General features: G+C 38.9%; 2 protein-coding genes across 3 annotated transcripts in view; one reads left to right on the top strand and one right to left on the bottom strand.

Moving 5' to 3' along the window:
• LOC106878149 (cyanocobalamin reductase / alkylcobalamin dealkylase) overlaps nt 1-10,906 on the top strand; it is a 20,527-nt gene extending 9,621 nt beyond the window's left edge. Inside the window, exons 2-4 of the mRNA XM_014927279.2 lie at nt 3,810-4,016; nt 7,100-7,249; nt 10,157-10,906. Coding sequence (XP_014782765.1) covers nt 3,810-4,016; nt 7,100-7,249; nt 10,157-10,498 — 699 coding nt within the window. The 3' untranslated portion in view covers nt 10,499-10,906. The remainder of the gene's footprint in view (nt 1-3,809; nt 4,017-7,099; nt 7,250-10,156) is intronic.
• Nucleotides 10,819-18,979, bottom strand: part of LOC106878150 (cyanocobalamin reductase / alkylcobalamin dealkylase) — a 42,754-nt gene continuing 34,593 nt past the window's right edge. For both annotated transcript variants that reach the window (XM_014927282.2, XM_014927280.2), the window contains exons 2-4: nt 15,422-15,616; nt 13,896-14,039; nt 10,819-11,385 (exon numbers count right to left, since the gene is read on the bottom strand). In XM_014927282.2, the coding sequence (XP_014782768.1) occupies nt 11,017-11,385; nt 13,896-14,039; nt 15,422-15,526 (618 nt within the window). In that variant the 5' untranslated portion in view covers nt 15,527-15,616 and the 3' untranslated portion in view covers nt 10,819-11,016. The remainder of the gene's footprint in view (nt 11,386-13,895; nt 14,040-15,421; nt 15,617-18,979) is intronic.

Here is an 18,979-nt window from a genome sequence, read left to right as displayed (position 1 = left end):
AATAGATCCCATTTTTGCTTTCGAAGTGCCTGAAGCGCCCAACTTTCGTTTCGGTATTTTTAAGGGTGGAATAGGCCCCCTTGGGGCAGTTTCATCACTTTTCTAGTATCGACTCTTCTTTCTCGATTTTAAAAATGTCAAGAAATTTGATTGTGGAGCGCTGGTCGGCGTCGTTCATGGATGAACGTTTTCGCAGCCTAGGAGTGATGGAGGGAAAAAAGAATGAATCTTTCGAACGCGCACAATCTAAAGCAAGCGCTGAAAAAGAAATTGCTGTCAATGCCGTGAATAATAATTCCACGACCGTTGTCAGCCCTGTCATCACCACCACCACCACTACCACCACTACCACAACAACCGTTAACAACAACAACAACGAGAATAATAACAACAACATCAATACTATCGCTACAATTGTGCATGCGGATTCGCCTGAATTGAATATCTCGCCTATTACTGGTGAAGATATTAATACTATTAAGAATGCACCATCCACTGTTTCTGGTATCGCCGATACAAACATTACCACCACCACCACCAACAACAACAACAACAACAACAAAAAGAGCACTATGGTCACGAAGCCAACTACTCTAACACCAATTTTGCTGCGACAACCACCAACACCCACAACGACAACATTACAAAGAGAAGTTCAGCAAAATTTGCAGACATGAAAAAACAAAAACAAAAGAAATTTTACATTTCACAATTGAAGAACTGCTAGAGACCAGGTCACTTTTCACAACATCCGGGCAAAATTTAATACTACACACACCACAACACGTTAGAGCAGGAGTTTTCAAACTGTGGTCCGCGTACCACAGGGGGTCCGCAAGGACAAGACAGGGGGTCCGTGGACAGCAAATACTTTTTATGGGCAATTTGATTTTATATATCTTTTTTAATCGAAATCTTTTAATTGACAATAAACCTATTTGTTAAATACTGTTAAATAAATAAATGTAAAAATATATGTTATTTTAAGCAAATATTTATGTATAAATTTTGTAAGCGTTTATAAGGTAAAGACTGAAATATAAAGGGGTCCGCAAGTCAAAAAGTTTGAAAACCCTTGCGTTAGAGAGGAAGTTGATAAAAGGACAATCATGTACAAAATAATAAGAAAGACCCAAAAATCAACAGAACAAATCGCAAAAACAGATGTAGAAAAATGTGCTAAACCGATTATGAAAATAAAAGAGTACATAAACTGGGGTCCCCAGTATAAAACTGTACAGGTCCGCTTCCATAATCAGGAAGAGGCAAACCAACACTCTACGCAAGCCTTACAAAATGACGAACTCGTCATGGTCCCATACTACATGGGACAGAGGGTAAGCAAAATAAAAATAAAAAATGTCCCTCCTGAAATTGAATCGAAGTGGATCACATCGGCGATATGTTTTCATTTGAAAACAATAAACATTCTAGAAATCATTGTTGTCCATCATGATAATTGGCCGGGCAAATCGATCGAAATCACGATCCAAATGGATCAAGATTCGATCGAAAAATTGCCAAATGTGATCCAACTCGAGAACGGACAAAGCTTCTATGTGATGGCGGAGGGGAAAAAACCACGTTGCTACCTCTGCGGCAGCCCGGACCACTTAATAGCAAAGTGCATTTTGGCACACAAAAAAAACAACAAGGAGAACAATTACAATCAAAACACCCAACAAATAGAAGACAACCTTTGCTACCAACACCACCAAACCCACGAATGATCCAAGAAATATATTTTATAAAAATGGAATCTCGTCAAGAGCAACAAACCAACAAACAAAACCAAACGACATCACCATCAGCATCAAGAAGAGAAACAACACCATCACAATTACCTCCAACACCGAAACCAACTAGAGAAACAACACCACCACCAACATCATAAGATAGACCAACACCAGTACCAAGAACAACAACCAAGAAAACAAATACCAATGAAAAAAAACAAATACTAACCCTAATTCCCCAACAACACACACACCACACAATATAACAACGTCTAAAAGTACACACATAGAATCTGATGCCTTGCCCTTACCCGCTTCTGATCCGTCGGACTTTTCGTCTAACGATGAAAGTCCAGTAGAATGGCAAATAGCCACAGTGACTTCAAAACTAACAATCACCCACGAACAACACCACCAGAACATATTAAAATAATACACCTGACACCAACACAGCACCACACACTCAAATCCCTCTATCCAAATGCGGTAGTGGGGTTCCAAAAATTCCTATCTAAAAAATTCGACATTTATTTCTCTCCCTGTCTGCCAAACATGGGTGGTGGTGGTGGTACCGCGGTGCTTTTTCAGAAGAGTCTAAACCTAAAAGTAAGGCCAATATTCCTAGACCTGGAGGGTAGGCTGGTTGTCTTGGACGTCGATGGCACAAACGGGTGTGCTTTCCGTCTGATGGCAGTGTATGCACCGTCCTTAACGCTTCCATTTGTCTGACAGGTTCCGACTCGACTATCCGAACGTGCCAACGTGGACTTGAACAAACCGCGTCGGGTCGTCGAGGTCGTATCTAGATAGAGTTCTATGTAGGACAGCGGATAGAGATAGTGTAGGATGTCCACAATTTAAAATATTCAGCTACACAGATCACAAATTTGTGACGTGTACGCTCGACTTAGATAAGACACATAGGCAGGGTCCCGGTTACTGGAAACTCAACGCTTCGCTCTTAGCGCGGCAGGTTTACAGGAACCGGATTAGCGAGTTAATTAAGAGGGCGTTAACAGGAGCCATCGTTAACAACCGCTGGTAGTTTGCCCTAAAAATGGTAATTAAATCGGAATCTATTAGGTTTAGTAAAGAATTAGTGATAGATCGAAATAGAGTAGAGGGAGACTTAGTTAAGAAACTAGAAGAGGCACTTACAACTGGCAGTGCAACCAACGTGTTGGCTGCGAGGATGGCCCTCGACCAACACCTCAACGCCAAAAACGAAGGTTGCGTCGTCGCGCAGCTTCGATCCCTTCGTTCCTTAAGGACGCGTTGTGTCCTTGAGCAAGACACTTTATTTCACGTTGCTCCAGTCCATTCAGCTGGCAAAAATGAGTAGTACCTGTATTTCAAAGGGCCGGCCTTGTCACACTCTGTGTCCCGCTGAATCTCCTTGAGAACTACGTTAAGGGTTCACGTGTCTGTGGATTGCTCTCCCACTTGCACGTTAATTTCACGAGCAAGCTGTTCCGTATCAGCTGGGACCCTTATCGTCGTAACCGACGGAGTGCTCCTACTTCTACATACGCATGCATATATCTATCTGTATGCATGCATGCATGCATGTATGTATGTATGTATAGTTAAACGTCTATATGTATATGTGTCTGGAGATAATTTTAATAATACTACTACTAAGATATTTCATACTAGTAGTAGATCAAAGTCTGTTACAATATTCTCCCTCCGATGTTGGAAAAGATTGCTATTATATGGTAGCCTATCTTTCATTTCAAAGAAATACACTATCCGCGCATCTATTCTTGAAGCATTTTCAGGAGAGTATCTGCACTCCTTCTTACTTACTTCCTCTTTATGACCTGTACTTATGTAACAACTTAACCCTTGTTTGCTTATTCATACTTTTATTCTATTAATAATGTACCTTTTCAACTGATAAACAGACTATATCCAATCGTCATTAGCCAGCTATAATACCAATATCCTTACAATTCAGTTCAAGTTCGAGTTTTAGGCAGTAAATCAACTTAAGCATTAATTGCATATACCTATTACTTCTTCAAACGAGATATTACCTGAATTCTATATATATATTATTCTTTTATCCAGGTGAGATGCTACAACGAAATTAAATCAATGAAACGAATGTTCCGCTTGAATTACCCTAAAAATACACTGGCCCTAACTGTTGTTGCAGCACCAGATATGTTCGAGAAAACATTGATTCCATGTATTTGTGAATCAAATGTTACCGTTCTCCTAGACGGGGACCCGACTGATAACTGTAACCAAAAGTATTTCAAGAAATTCTTTGCTGTAAGTCTCTAAATATTTCACATTTACGATTAGTGCTCTGTTCATCGGTGGGGTGTTTAGACTGAAACCAATTCATTGATAAAAATCAGTTAACTTTACAAAAAGCAGCATGGACGTCACAATTTTCCCATTTTGTTTTTCCATAAAAGTTTATTATGTATTTGCTGGACCTTCAGAAACAGCAGATGGATCTCGCTTAAGCCTGCTTGTCCAAAGCATTTTCATAAGTTTGTCCTAAATGTCCATGCTTGTTTCCAGACTTTTAGTTAATCCTTGTTCTGAGTAATAGCAATCTTTCCTTTCATTAGTTCCCAAGTTACTCTAACGGTTGAAAAGAATTGGGAATGTGTATCAAGTATGATGCAGGACACCGGGAAAATATATCACATATGATACACAAGACTGATAAAAGGTTAAATAATACCCAATCGTGCTTTAAAAAAAAGCGTATCTGATAGTATGTTCTTATGTTGACATTATAGTCACAGCTAGAATGTCCTTAATCATATAAAAGGGCTAACTACATCTACATTAAAGTTTAATAAAAAGGGAGCCTATACTTGGTCACTCGACCTGTCAGAAATAGTAACCAAATTTCCATACCACCTAAATAGTGGAGGGACACTGGATCAGGGTGATCTAGATACATTGTTTCTGGGGGAAAAAATGACCGGGATGCTCACATCTGGAGCATAATTCGGCTCAATCATGACTGAACTGACGCAAGAACCAAACAAAAAAACGACTCGTAGATAATTTTATATTTCCTTTGCCAATATCTGTACGCTTCAGTCCAAACACCAATTTTTTTTACACCCAATCCTTCTTTCCCAAAATTTCAGTCTCTTGGCTCTTTCTTTCATGCTCAGACTATGCAGATTATATAGTAGAGACACGAAGCTGTGCTGTGGAATCAACAAACTTTCAGATTAATCCAAATATGTTTGAAACATTTGACTGGTAAAAAGACCGTTTCCACTACATTTTGCCATGGAGAAAAATTCTTGTTTCAGGCAATTCCAAGTCATTTCAGAGTTGTCGCACTTGGTATCCAGTACTGACAATAGTTAAGATGCTTGAAAATGTTTTTTCCGAAGGGGTGGGGAGAGGACTGTCGGAAAGTTCACACAATCCGTTTTATTCACCCTTAACTTTCAGGATCTAGTTTAGCGCCCGGTCACCAAAACGAAAAAAAAAAAAAAATAGTCTAATAGGTGTAAAAAAAAAAACGTGTAGAAAACGAATATGAAAACCAAGATTTGCGCAAACGAATGTGGAGAGAGAACATTTGGAAAATTCACACGATCCGATTTTTTCCATCATAACTTTCAGAAAAAAAGGATATCTTTTAATGAAATTTTACGCCTGCAACAATTCAATCCATCCCTACTCTTCTATTAATTTCCCCTACTGACTTATTTTTTTAATCAACAATTATTATATTTACAAGTGTTTGCAACACTTATTGAAAAAGATAATAGTAACAGAATATTGTAGCGATGCTTCATTCCCTAACTAGATGGGCATAGAACAACATGACAGCCATAACTCAGGATCTTTAGCGAGACACAAACTTTTATGTACCTGATGAAACCCAGACTGCGAAATTGATGCAACACAACATGGTGAAAAGGAGTCCCACCCATAAGAGACAGTAGCAGGATGGGTCGAAACGAGCGTTGTACAAAATAAAGATTAATACTAAATCCATCTTTTCGTTATATAAGAAATTATGATTATTATTATTACCTCCGCCTCAGCGAAGGTGGAGGTATTGTTTACAGTCGTGTTTGTTTGTTTGTTTGTCCGTGGACAAGATATCTCAAGAACCGCTGGGTGGATTCGGATGAAACTTTCAGAGATGTTTGGCCTCATGACTGACACGAACTGATTAGTTTTGGGACCGACTGTTAGAAAAGTGTTCTCATGTAGCTAAGAGTTGTTTTAACTCTTATTTCTAGCAATGCTGGTGCTGACTAGCACCCTCCGTCACTTCAGTGACGACTATACTTACATATATGCATGTATAAATGTGTGTGTGTGTGTGTGTGTGTTTGTGTCTGTCCCCCACCACCACCACTGCTTGGCAACCGGTACTGATGTGTTTGCCTCCCTGTAACTTAGCGGTTCGTCAAAAATGCCGATAGAAAAAGTACTGGGGCTGATTCATCCATTCGACTAAAAGCTCAAGACAGTGCCCCAGTTTGGCTGCAGTCTAATGACTGAAACAAGTAAATGATAAAAGAAAGATGCACTTGTGTCCGAAATGCACTTAACGCTCCCACACTCTGCTGCTGAGATGAATTTTCGTCTCTCTCTAATATTTATTTTATTTTATTTTTAACACAGCAAGTCCATTAGAGATGTTAACTCAGGTAAAATACTGTAGTAGCTGTCCTATCGACTTTAAATATGATACATATATGACTGTTTTAATTAAATACTACCTGAATTGCGTATACCGGATTTTTACTGGTGATGTATTATATGAAAAGTGGAGGCGCAATGGCCCAGTTGTTAGGGCAGCGGACTCGCGGTCATAGGATCACGGTTTCGATTCCCAGACCGGGCGTTGTGAGTGTTTATTGAGCGTAAACACCTAAAGCTCCACGAGGCTCCAGCAGGGGATGGTGGCGAAGCCTGCCGTACTCTTTCACCACAACTTTCTCTCACTCTTACTTCCTATTTCTGTTGTGCCCGTAATTCAAAGGGTCAGCTTTGTCACACTGTGTCACGCTGAATATCCCCGAGAACTACGTTAAGGGTACACGTGTCTGTGGAGTGCTCAGCCACTTGCACGTTAATTTCACGAGCAGGCTGTTCCGTTGATCGTATCAACTGAAACCCACGACGTCGTAAGCGACGGAGTGCCAACATATTATATGAAAATATGTTACACAAATGTATGTTTCATAATACTGTTTTAATGATATTATTTAATATGTAAATTGCGCATTGTATATGTTACACAGTAGTCTGTCACAACGATTCCTACGACACCCTATTACACACGTTCATGTGAATCCCTCTTCACTTCGCTTTAGATTTGAACTCCTGTTTTAATTTTTTTTTTTTTAATACAGATATATCCTGACACTGATTTCCTGTCTAGTTACAAGATGCTGGGCCCCGGACATCCTGTTATTTTATCACAGACAGCAGCGCACGTGTCAGGGGCCGCATATTACTATCAGCGAAGAGATGTCCCTAGGGATACCTGGCCTGCAAATAAGGTCAGTAAAGTTTATCAAATATACAATAATTTAACATTCTTATTGTCTGCTTTATTAAGCATTAATGTTGTTGTTGTTGTTGTTGTTGTTGTTATTGTTGTTGTTGTGTGAGTGATGGTGTAATCATTGTAATTATTACAGCTGAAATTAATGGCTATTTTTGCTCTTGTTCTTGATTCTGCAATTTTACTGTCGATTTTGCTGTTTTAGATGATGATGATGATGGTGGTAGAAATAACAGCGGCGGCAGTGGCTGCAGTTGTGGCGGCAGCAGTGACAGTGACGGCGGCGGTGATGATGGTGTTGTAATTCTTAAGACTGCTGCTCTTACTAGCTGTTCTTCTGACTGCTGTTGGTGCTGTTGGTTTTCTTCCTAATACAACAGCTGTTGATCTCAGTTGTTGCTGTTGTTCCTACTGTTGCATTGTTTGTTTTGTTGTGGTTCTTGATGATACTGTAGCGAGTCAGGAAAGTTATTTTTGTTGTTGCGTCGTAGAACCGTTGTGCTATGGCATACGCCAGCCAATCAGGGCTGGACGCCTATGAATACTAGAGGCAGTTCTGTGCCCATGAAGAAAAGCAGGAGTTTTGAGCGGTTGACGAAAAGACGGCGGACCAGCAGCATCTCTCTTTCAACATGGAACGGCTCTTCGTTTTTCATCACCAACTTCGCGCAGCTAACTTTGAGTTATATCAACTCTCGACTTCTCACCTCTTGAACAACCTATTTCATTTATTCTAACTTCGCTCTGCGAAATTCTGGATGACATCAGCCACAACTCTGCCTCGTAATGGACGGTATATTTTCGTTTAAGCAAGTCTCGTTCCTATTAGCTTGTAACGACTTCCAAACTGCATCTATTGTTCAAAACGTGTTATAATGCTTTCTCTGATTCACATACATACAGGCTACACTCTTTTTAATCGTTAGCCCATGTAATAATTTAATAAATTAAATTATTTGTTTAATTCCCATTACACATGCTTCTCAAAAGCACATTTACTAGACTTTTCCGCGAACACTTTCACACTTTAAATTAGTGACCATTCTCACTAAAGTACAATACGTTGTTGGTGCTCTTATTCACAACACTGTATGTTTCTGTTGCATACGTGTTAAAAGCATCCTGTGTTAGACTTAAAGGTTATAAGTTTGAACCCAGTTGAGCAGAGAGTGCGCCCCAAACATCCACACACACACACATAAACACAGACACACACACACACAAACAAACACACAGACACACAAACACCACACAAAAAATTAGAAGAGAGAGAGTGATGTATAAATGCCATCTCTGGGAAGGATATAATGGCGAACCGTTTGTTTCCTTTCATTGCAACGACACGTTGTCAAAGGGAAGAAATTCGTATGTTGTTGAATGTATGCTTTTGTTCTTATTTTACTTTCTAGATGCACCAAACCAAGACATAAAACCTCCGAGCTGGGAGCTCTAACGACTGTGTGATTTGTTGGCCTTAATTGATTCAGTAATAGATTCTTAAATAAAGTCCGGTATTTGGGGCATTGAGACAGTCCAGCACAGGAAACCTGAACGCAATCCAGTATTGGAAACACTAACACAGTTCGACATTTTGAAATGTGACATAAAAGAGTCCAGTATTTTTATTAATAAACCAGTCCAATATTGAGACAGAAGAGACAGAATTTCGCTTTTTTTAATGTCTCTCTCTTTTTTATCCCTCCTTCCTCTCTCTCTCTCTCTCTCTCTCCTTCTCCTTCCTTCTCTCTCTCTCTCCTTCTCCTTCCTTCTCTTTCTTCCAATATTTTGTGTATGGTATGGTGGTGGTAGTGGTGGTGGTGTGTGTGAGTGTGTGCGTGCGTGTGCGATCTGCTAAATTGGGTTCAATGTCATAACCCTTATGTCTGACATAGGATGTTTTTAACATGTATGCCACAGATTTGCATAACGTATTGTGAAGTGCTTCAGAATGAAATGGATTTAGTTTGGCAATAAGCTGAGTAGTGATTCCCAAAGTGGGCAGTGGAAAGATGCAAGGAGGATGCATTGATGGAAATTGGGGCGATATTGGAATGGCCAAAAGATGGATGTAAAAAAAAAGACCCCAAAATAATGGGTTAATTAGGTTAAGTTTTATTTGTGAAATACAATTGTTTTGAATTTGCTTCAAGAAATGGTCTGTGTTTGTGGTGATGAGTGGCGGAGGTAGTGCACCAGGAATTTGACCTGGGTGCCAAGGGGACGGCAGCCTGAAAAAGTTTGAGAACCACTAGTCTAAAGTAGGGGTACTATTTATGGAGAATTAATAAATTCTGTTGCATTCATTGTTAGAGGAGGAAAGACATTGTCCATGCCTCTTCACAATCTGTAAGTCTAGCTGAGGGAGACAGTATGAAACCATGAGTGATGATTAGCTGAAGTGGGAGACAGCCTCTCAGGATATATCTTGAGTTCAAATACGTGCCACAGAAAGGACTATGCCAAAGACACACAAGGGTCAGGTGGTAGCATTCAACTGAACAACAGTTAAGTCTACCATCCAAACTGGATTCGACGTGAGGATACTCAGCCTTCTATTGATCAGTTTAAGTCTCGTGAATGCTTCAGCTAGCCAGCGAATACAGTTCTTTTATCCTTTGCTCCATGTGGTAGAAAATAAACTCTTTAATTTCTATAACAACAAAGGTATTTGACTATATACAAGTCCTCAATAATGCATTCGTTTAACGCATGCTAATTAGTTCTGATGTAATCGAAACTGGCAATGTCCTTAATGATATTTAAAGTACCTTATCCTGAAACTACTTGCGTGCGCATGTCCTCTTCCCCTAGACACTCCAAAAGGTAATATCCACCATTTCTACAACTGTTTCTTTTACAGTTACAAATGTTATCTAATTCCATCCACTTTCTTATATTTCAGACAATTTATGGTGTTGCTATTCATCCACTGTATGGAGGATGGATTTCATTCCCAGGTGTCATCGTATTTAAGAATGTTAAACTACCAAAAAATTTCTCTTGTCTGTCACCCAAAGACGTGGTTCATAGCGTCACAAAAAGAATAAAATTATTAAATGAATATAATGATGACTGGGCGAGTTGGAAATTTGCAGATATCATTCCTGTGGTGAAGAAATATACTCCAGAAGCAAAAGCATACTTTTCGATATTTGGAAAAAAGCGCGAAGAATTCGTAAAGGATGTCAAGAAATATTGTACCAATTCTACGCCGATGTTCAAAAGAGACGTTAAAGTGGTTTAATTATTGACCAGTGCTTCACTAACTTCAAATATCAACAAGCATTTATGTTTTCTTTACTGACAAAGTAGGTAGCTAGCTAGGTACGTATGTATGCGTATGAATGTATATATGTGTGTATAAATAAATAAATAAATAAATATGTATGTATGTATGTATGTATGTATGTATGAATGTATGTATGTATGTTCGTTCAGTATTGAGGATTCTGTTGTTTCATGTAACCGTTGAAATTCGATTTGCGACACGAAAGTAAGTATTGAATGCCCAAGAGCAAGTGACTGTGAACTGCTTTGAAGGAGAAAATTGAGATTACAAGAAAATTGCGACAACATGAAAACGCAATTTTATTAATTTACACAACACTGTCATTTCTCAAAATGATTTGAAATAAAATACAATATTTTCGTGGTTTGGTTTGCATCGTTGGATTATCTGAAAGAGTTACTATTCTTTTAATGCTATAACTATTATGAGGAATTTGGAAGAAAATCTTTGGAATTTACTTTCAAGCTTCATTGTCACATACAACATCCTAAAATAGGCATAAAGGCTGGAAGAATATGCTTAAAGAAATACGTGAATCGCCCCTCTTTGCATGATTGTTTGGTTTTTTTAACTATTGAAATTCTCTGATTAAATTTTGAAGAGAAATATTGTTTTGCTTCCTCAGAAAACGGTTGCCTTCCTGGCATAAAAGAAGCATGTCGCCATTCCATAGTACCATTGTGAAGCGACTGTAGAACATATCTTCTGTGTTCATGAGATGGAAGGGCATCGAATGGGAGAGGATAAAGAAGACTGGGCAGTTTGAAATCTCGAAAAACAATCACTGCTGGGACAGTATACCATGCGCCATACTTGTGGTGGACTGCAAATTCAAGCGGCTTCTGTAAATAGATGAGAAGACATCATGATGACACATACTCTTTTACTTGTTTCAGTCATTTGACTGCGGCCATGCTGGAGCACCGCCTTTAGTCGAGAAAATCGACCCCAGGACTTATTCTTTGTAAGTCTAGTACTTATTCTATCGGTCTCTTTTTGCCAAACCGCTAAGTTACGGGGACGTAAACACATCAGCATCGGTTGTCAAGCGATGGTGGGGGAAGGGGGGGGGGCAAACACAGATACACAAACACACATATATACATATATACGACGGGCTTCTTTCAGTTTCCGTCTACCAAATCCACTCACAAGGCTTTGGTCGGCCCGAGGTTATAGTAGAAGACACTTGCCCAAGGTGCCACGTAGTGGGAATGAACCCGGAACCATGTGGTTGGTAAGCAAACTACTTACCACACAGCCACTCCTGCGCCTATACATGATAATAATTTCTGGCTATTTTTTTTTATTATTATCTAATCTTTGGTGTTGACGTCACCGATTTTTTTAATTACGAAGAATGATGAAATAAATTCCATTTTTGCCAGCGTAAAAGTATAAAATAATTGTTTTGACAATATAAAGCTCAAAGGTAAAGAGAAGACCAGCCTAAACTTGCCACATCCCCTCATTCTTTTGTGAAAAAATAAGTTGACAAGTCCAATTACCAAGGGTTTAAATACTGGGCTTTGTCCCTTAGATATTATATTGTCAAAGCGAAAGGATTAAATCCAGTAATACCAAAAGCGCCCAAAATACTTTCAAACCTTGTGCCCACTTATCTAAAGAGAAACACCTACAAGTTTGTTTACCAATTGCTATACGCATGAATAAATTCCAAATACTAACATAGCCCCAAATGTAATCAATGAAAATTTTTCCAAAACCCCTTTCCATAACAACTGACTACAAAAACCTAATTACCATCCACTATAGTAACGGGTGGAGGGCGGTCTGCCCCGGACGACACTTTTAAAGAGGTGGCACTTGGGGGTCTGCTGTAGGCCATAGATGATTTGAACTCAACAGAAACTATATAAAAGCAAGACCGACGATGGGTTGGTTAGCCAAAACTTCGAAGTCGCTGTCAACAACATTCTTGTATAAGAATGAAAAAATTGCGCTGTACAAAAGAATGGAGTAATCCATCAGATTAATATAAAATTGATTTTATTATAACTGAACATAAAAATAAACACTAATATATGTACATACATGTGTGTGTATGTGTGTGGACGGCGAATCTCGAAGTAAGCATGTTGTGCTCTACTAGTTAGCTAAAGCAATCCTTCAAATTTCTCAATTCGTTTTAAAAACTTTATTCTCACCAGAGAGAATTGTATGATGTTGAGGTCATAAGAAATTAAAAACTTCGAGAACGTGAAATAATTCCTTTTAGTCTCGAAGCAAATGCAGCTACAAATAATAACGTTTAAATATTGGGCTGAAACACTTAGGGGTAGAAAAGTTCCACGAGGAGCCTTCAACTTTTTCTATCCGAAGGAGATCTAATCTAATATTCGTACTCTATAATTTATAGCTTTATGTGCTTCGAGATTCACTTTACAATCCTGTCATCGTTCAGACTCGTATACACTACACTACACAAGCATGTTCGATTACTGTTATTATCCGAGCGTGACACTCATAGTAGCTCGCATATAAATATTGTGTTTATTAAATAATATTTATCTCTCGCTGGATGGAATATATTTTTGTTGATCCTGCCAATAACGGAACAGTACACTCTATACATACATACATACATACATACATACATACATACATACATACTTACACACACACACACACACACATACATACATACATACATACATACATACATACATATATATATATATATATATATATATATACATACGAGCAGAGATACCCGGCGTTGCCCGTGTTACATGCAATGGAAGAATTGGACTTTTCTGTTATATTTTCTATAATGAACTGACATACCTATGATTCGAATTTCACTCTCTCTAACACGCAGGTGAGCCCATAGGCGCAAAACAAAATGGGAAAGAATAGTACTCGAATATTAAAGGTGGAGTAAAATGCTACTTTACTGGAGTCCAAAGAATAAATATACTTTACAGACTGTTACTCAGAGTAGTTTGATTTATCACAACAGCTTGATGAACGGCTAAGTGAAACTGTGAGCAAGAGTGTGTGGAGTTCTTTTCTTTTTTTTTTCGGCTTCAATGAAATAATATATACATGTATATGTGTGTGTGTGTGAATGTGTGCACGCACATAGGTTTGTGTGTACGAGCATGTTGCAGCGGTGGAAGATGTTTGCAAGCCATTCAAAGAACACACAAAAACCCATAGTTAGTCTTCAACATTTAAATTTCATTTGTATTAAAATATTTTCGTCGTTTTGAAACCGCGACTTGTTCATTGACAAAACTTCGTGCTGCATCTCACTTGCTATGCAAGTACATTTGCGTAATTTATAGGAAAAATTATCGATCAACAAGAATCGGTTATGTCTACATACCTTTGTCTTTGGCCAAGTATAATGCAGGACATCAGATTGAGTATATCGGTAAGCAACACCTGTGACGTGTGCGGCTATATTGGTATTAAGATTGCTGTGATGTCCACGTACGTTTCTGAGAATAATATCGACGTTGTTGTATTCCTGAAACCATTGCAGCAAAAAAAAAAAAAAAAGAATCAATTGAATTTATTGACACAACAGGCACGGACGTGACTGGGGTGTGGGGTGCTTTCCAGTCATGTAATCTTTGGTTCAATTCCAGTGCGCGTCACTCTGTGCGAATGTCTTCTACTATAACTCTGGGTTGACCAAAGCCTTACGAGAGGATTTGGTAACCGAAAACTGAAAGAAGCCTGTCATATATATGCGCGCGCGCGCGTGTATCTATGTATGTGTGTTTGTGTTGTATTACTCCCATCGCTTAACAACTGTTCTTGGTTTGTTTATGTCCCAATGAACTAGCGGTTCGTTAAAAAGCGACCGATAGAATAAGTACTAAAGTTAAAACGGAAATAAGTGCTGGGCTCGGAACGGTGATATATCTCTCTGCTGTCAGACAGTGTGATGCGTCGATTAGAGCAACATCTCAGTTGCAATAATAAAGCGAGCAGGCCTTACACAAAGCGGGATAAACGCAAGGAGATAAAAAAAAATAATTATTATAATTCGGGTCAAGGGACTATAGCTTGATGTTCTTCACAAATCCTTCGAGTTTAATGAACTCTATACGGCTGATGTTCAAGTTTTGTAGTAAAATATGAGTATGAAAAGAATTCAAGACGGTCGAAGATCTGAAGAGGGAAGACTGTAAGGAAAATATTTGTAGCGAACAGCTACAGAACAGCTAAGCTAGGATTCGAGACCAAATCCACATTTCTCCATATTGTCAAGCAAGTATTCGGTCTATTGTCTCAGTCCTGCACTCAGAAATTAATGAGATTGAGTTGACCTCTCAGATCTTTTCTCCAATCATAGAATGAACCATGGAACCAGAATATATTTTACTGCAACTACAAACAATGTGTATACACAAACAACGCGACGACGTTGTATATTTCTTATATATTGTAACGAATATATATCATAATCAACTTAATAAATGACCGTATTGATAATTAAGCAACTATTCTGCTTTAGTCATTTCTCCTCTGCATTATGTCATTATTATTTTATCGTTGTTACATATTTGTATGAGTGCCGGATGTGAGACACTGTAGAGGTGAGGAGATGGGGAAGAAAAACATTTATGCTCGGTAGGGTTATGCAGAGATGTCATGCATCTAGCTTGTTCCCAAGGAACAAATATTGTTTTAATAGTGATAAAAAAAAAGAACACAGATATATAGAGAGGGTGAAACACTGTGCGTTTATGCTGGAATGAGACTTTGCCAGTCAGTCGAGAGGCTTTCTTTCGGTTAAATGGATCAAAGATGCGTGTATATGCAGTTTTGTCATTCTATCATTCTGTATTGAAAATTTGGCTTGAGTTTAGATTAACTCTTGGGTTATGTTCAAAAGCTTACCTGTTGGATCTTCTTCATATAAAACATGATAAACTTGTAGTCAATATCAACAAGTGGCTTGCTGGTTCTATTACATACGAATGTTTTAAAAGCTTTCTCAAACATATCAGGTCGACCAATAATAGTAAAAGCTATAGTGTCTTTCTCATAAGGAAGGTGGTATTTTGCATCAGCCAAGTAATTGTACCATTGCACCTGCAACCAGAGATGATATTATAACAAAAGAGTTATTAATTTAGTCGATTAATTCAGTGGATTAGTAAATCCGAAAAAGTGACGGATAAACTTCCTTGCAGTTGTTACATCCCTTCGCCTTTTACATTCAAACGCCATCAAGGTCACCTTTCCCGTTCATCTATCGAAGGTTACAAAGTCAACTCTCTCCAAAGTGGATGTTCTCTTGTGTCAATATTAGAAATTATAATATTCTTCCAAGATGGAACGTTATGGTAAGGACATTGCAGTTGTAGCATATCTCTACCTCAATTTGAACTTGCATTCAGTTTTCAATCAGGTTTTAATAAACAACACAACAGGGTCTTTCGAATTGAGACATGATGCCATGAAAAATCTAATCAATCGTCCCAAGAACTACACATCACATTTAAGAAAAATTCAAACGAATTCCAAATTGCTGATTGAAAACCAGTCAAGCTTTGTTTAAGCTAAAAACATCTTGTTATAATAGCGAACAACAGGCAGGGGTCAGTCGAACACAGGCGCGGACAAAGCTATACAGGCAGTCAGACAGGCAGACAGGTAGGCAGGTATGCAGGAGGACAGGTAGGAAAGTATGCAGGCGGACAGGCAGACAGGTAGGCAGGTATGCAGGTAGTCAGGCAGAAGGTAGGCAGACAGACAGACAACCAGACAGACAGACAGACAGAGGAGAAGTGCAGTTATGTGTTCAGTTACGCTACTTCCGACGACGACGACGATGATGATGAGGTTGTTGCTTTTTATCTTCTGGTAAGTTCTGAAGAGGCACTCCTATGATAAAGGACATAGCAGCCATGATGATTCAGTCTTTTCTCTGACAATGTGTCTAGAGGTCTCGAACAGAAGACGCGTGGTATCTGGGAGTGCTTTTATTCAATGAGTCTTGTTATATGTAATTTGAGGGAAATTTCATTACTCTTTCTAGCAGCCACCTTCATTGGTTCGGTGGATATGAGACCGAGAAAGACAGGACGACATCAAGAAAGAATGATAGTAAAAGAGAGAGAGAGAAAAAAGAAACTGACACAGAAAACAAAAATATACAAAGGAAATGAGTTGAAAATTTCCCAATAAGGAGAAGCCACCAAGAGCTGATTAACGGACCCTATAGAGCCAAAACTATCCTGACTTCTAAGGGAGAGTACCTTCTCATGACAGTGATTTCGGCCCACAAGAACAGGCTGGGAACAGGTCTATTAACTGGGGCCATTCTTACCATTCTCAAACACTTAACAACTTTACAGGAAACGATACCTTTCTGTCCGCAAACAACTTTTCTCTCCAAAGCAAACTTGAGAATTTTGATGGTTTGACGAAAGAGACGAATGGATGTCTTCAATTCTTTCAGTAATGTGCCTCACATAATCTCTTTCACCATAGCCACCAGACATAGGAGAACTGCATCCCTTTCCCAACCAAAGAAAGGCAAGGGGATCATACTTCAGGTGGACTCGGTTGACATTCAAATCAGTTAACTTGCAACAAAAGCAGTTCCACATTATTCCACAAGTTGGTAGTGCTTGGACACTGAAGAACGGCTTCTTCGCTCTGTGCAAAACAAGGATGGGTGCTACCGTTCTTATACAGCTTATCCTGAACCGGCAGTGCACTATCCATTAGAAGTACTAGTGGGTAGTAAGGCCTGGGAATTATGAAAGCTGTCCATAGTCCAAGTTAAAGGTCAACCAGAATAGGTCGTTCAGCTGATTGTCGATGTTCAGTGTCTCCTCAAGATCTCCACGGAATGCAAGGATGTGCCACTAAGCGTGTAACTTGACCGGTAGAAAACTGTGAGCGCCTGACAACATTTCGGACGCCAATCACCAACAAGTGCGCTCCTATGCTTATTCTTTGTGCGTGCTCGAGGGCACACACACATTATAATGATGATAGTAGGGTAATCATGATGATGATGATGGTAATGTGATGGTGGTGATGCTGACGATGGTAAGGAGAATCAGAATCGTTAGAGCATCGTGAACCTAGAGATTCTGAGTTCAAATGTAACAGAATCGTTTGCACGTCGGGAAAAATGCTCAAGCGGAATTTCGTCCGTCTTCACTTTCTGAGTTCAAATTTCGCCGAAGTTTACTTTACTTTTCATCCTTTCGGAGTCGATAAAATAAGTACCAGTATAGCACTGGAGTTGATGTAATCGACTTCCCCTTCTGAAAATCTGCAGGCATCGTGCCAAAATTTGAAATCATTATTACTAATATTGCTGTTGTTATTAATAATGATGATGATGATGATGATGATGATCATCATCATCATCATCATCATCATCATCGTTATTAGTTGTTGGTCAGACAGAGCTATGGCCTCGATGAACAGGAAGTTGTTTTATCAGATTAGACAGATTAGACGTAATGTAACCAAAATTTCATTATTCCATGTGTCCTTGTTTTACGATGATGGTCATGTGTAATTTGAGGAAGATTCGATTTCTATTTCTAGCAGGCTGGGTGACCACATCGTGAAATTTTCGCTATGTAAGTATTGTTGTTTAGTCCTTAGTTCAGTCAAATTTTAATCAAACAGACCAATGATAAAAATAAAAAATATGGCCATCGGCTTCTTATCTTTTTGTACGAAGCAATGAACTTTATCAAATGTGTCCTTCTTTTTTAAATACAATAGTATGTTATATGAACGAAATTTGGCTGTTATTTCTAGAAAGTCGAACGACTGCATAGAGCATTACTTATTGGGGTCCAAACAAATGGCGAACAGACCCAAAGCAGACCTGGAATAAAGAGGACATGTAATTGATGAGGTCGCGGATGGTGACGAAATGACCTTGACAAGCATATCTGATTGATTGACTGACTGAACGATTAATCAATCAATTGATCAGTTAATTGGTTAAATGCTAACGAATTCATTAACAGCAACAAAAGAAGTGAAATAGAACCAATGCGTGTGTTTATTTATTGACATAATGACCCTCCTAGTAGACAACAAAATTTGTTTTTGAATGCAGAAAGTTAAAAGGTCTCCCAACCACATGGTTCCGAGTTCAGGCCTACTGCATGAATTCTTGAACAAGTTTTTTTCTAGTTTAGCCCCGGGCTAAAGCCTTGTGAGCTGATTTGGTAAACGGAAACTGAATGTGACATATTATATATTTATATACATAGGCGCAGGAGTGGCTGTGTAGTAAGTAGCTTGCTTACCAACCACTTGGTTCCGGGTTCAGTCCCACTGCGTGGCACCTTGGGCAAGTGTCTTCTACTATAGCTTCGGGCCGACCAAAGCCTTGTGAGTGGATTTGGTAGACGGAAACTGAAAGAAGCCCGGCGTATATATGTATGTATATGTATGTGTACTTGTATGTCT

This window comes from Octopus bimaculoides, chromosome 7 (genome assembly GCF_001194135.2).
Source record: "Octopus bimaculoides isolate UCB-OBI-ISO-001 chromosome 7, ASM119413v2, whole genome shotgun sequence".
Lineage (NCBI taxonomy): Eukaryota > Metazoa > Mollusca > Cephalopoda > Octopoda > Octopodidae > Octopus > Octopus bimaculoides.
Note: the sequence above shows the minus strand (reverse complement) of the source record. Positions and strands in the feature narration are given on the sequence as shown.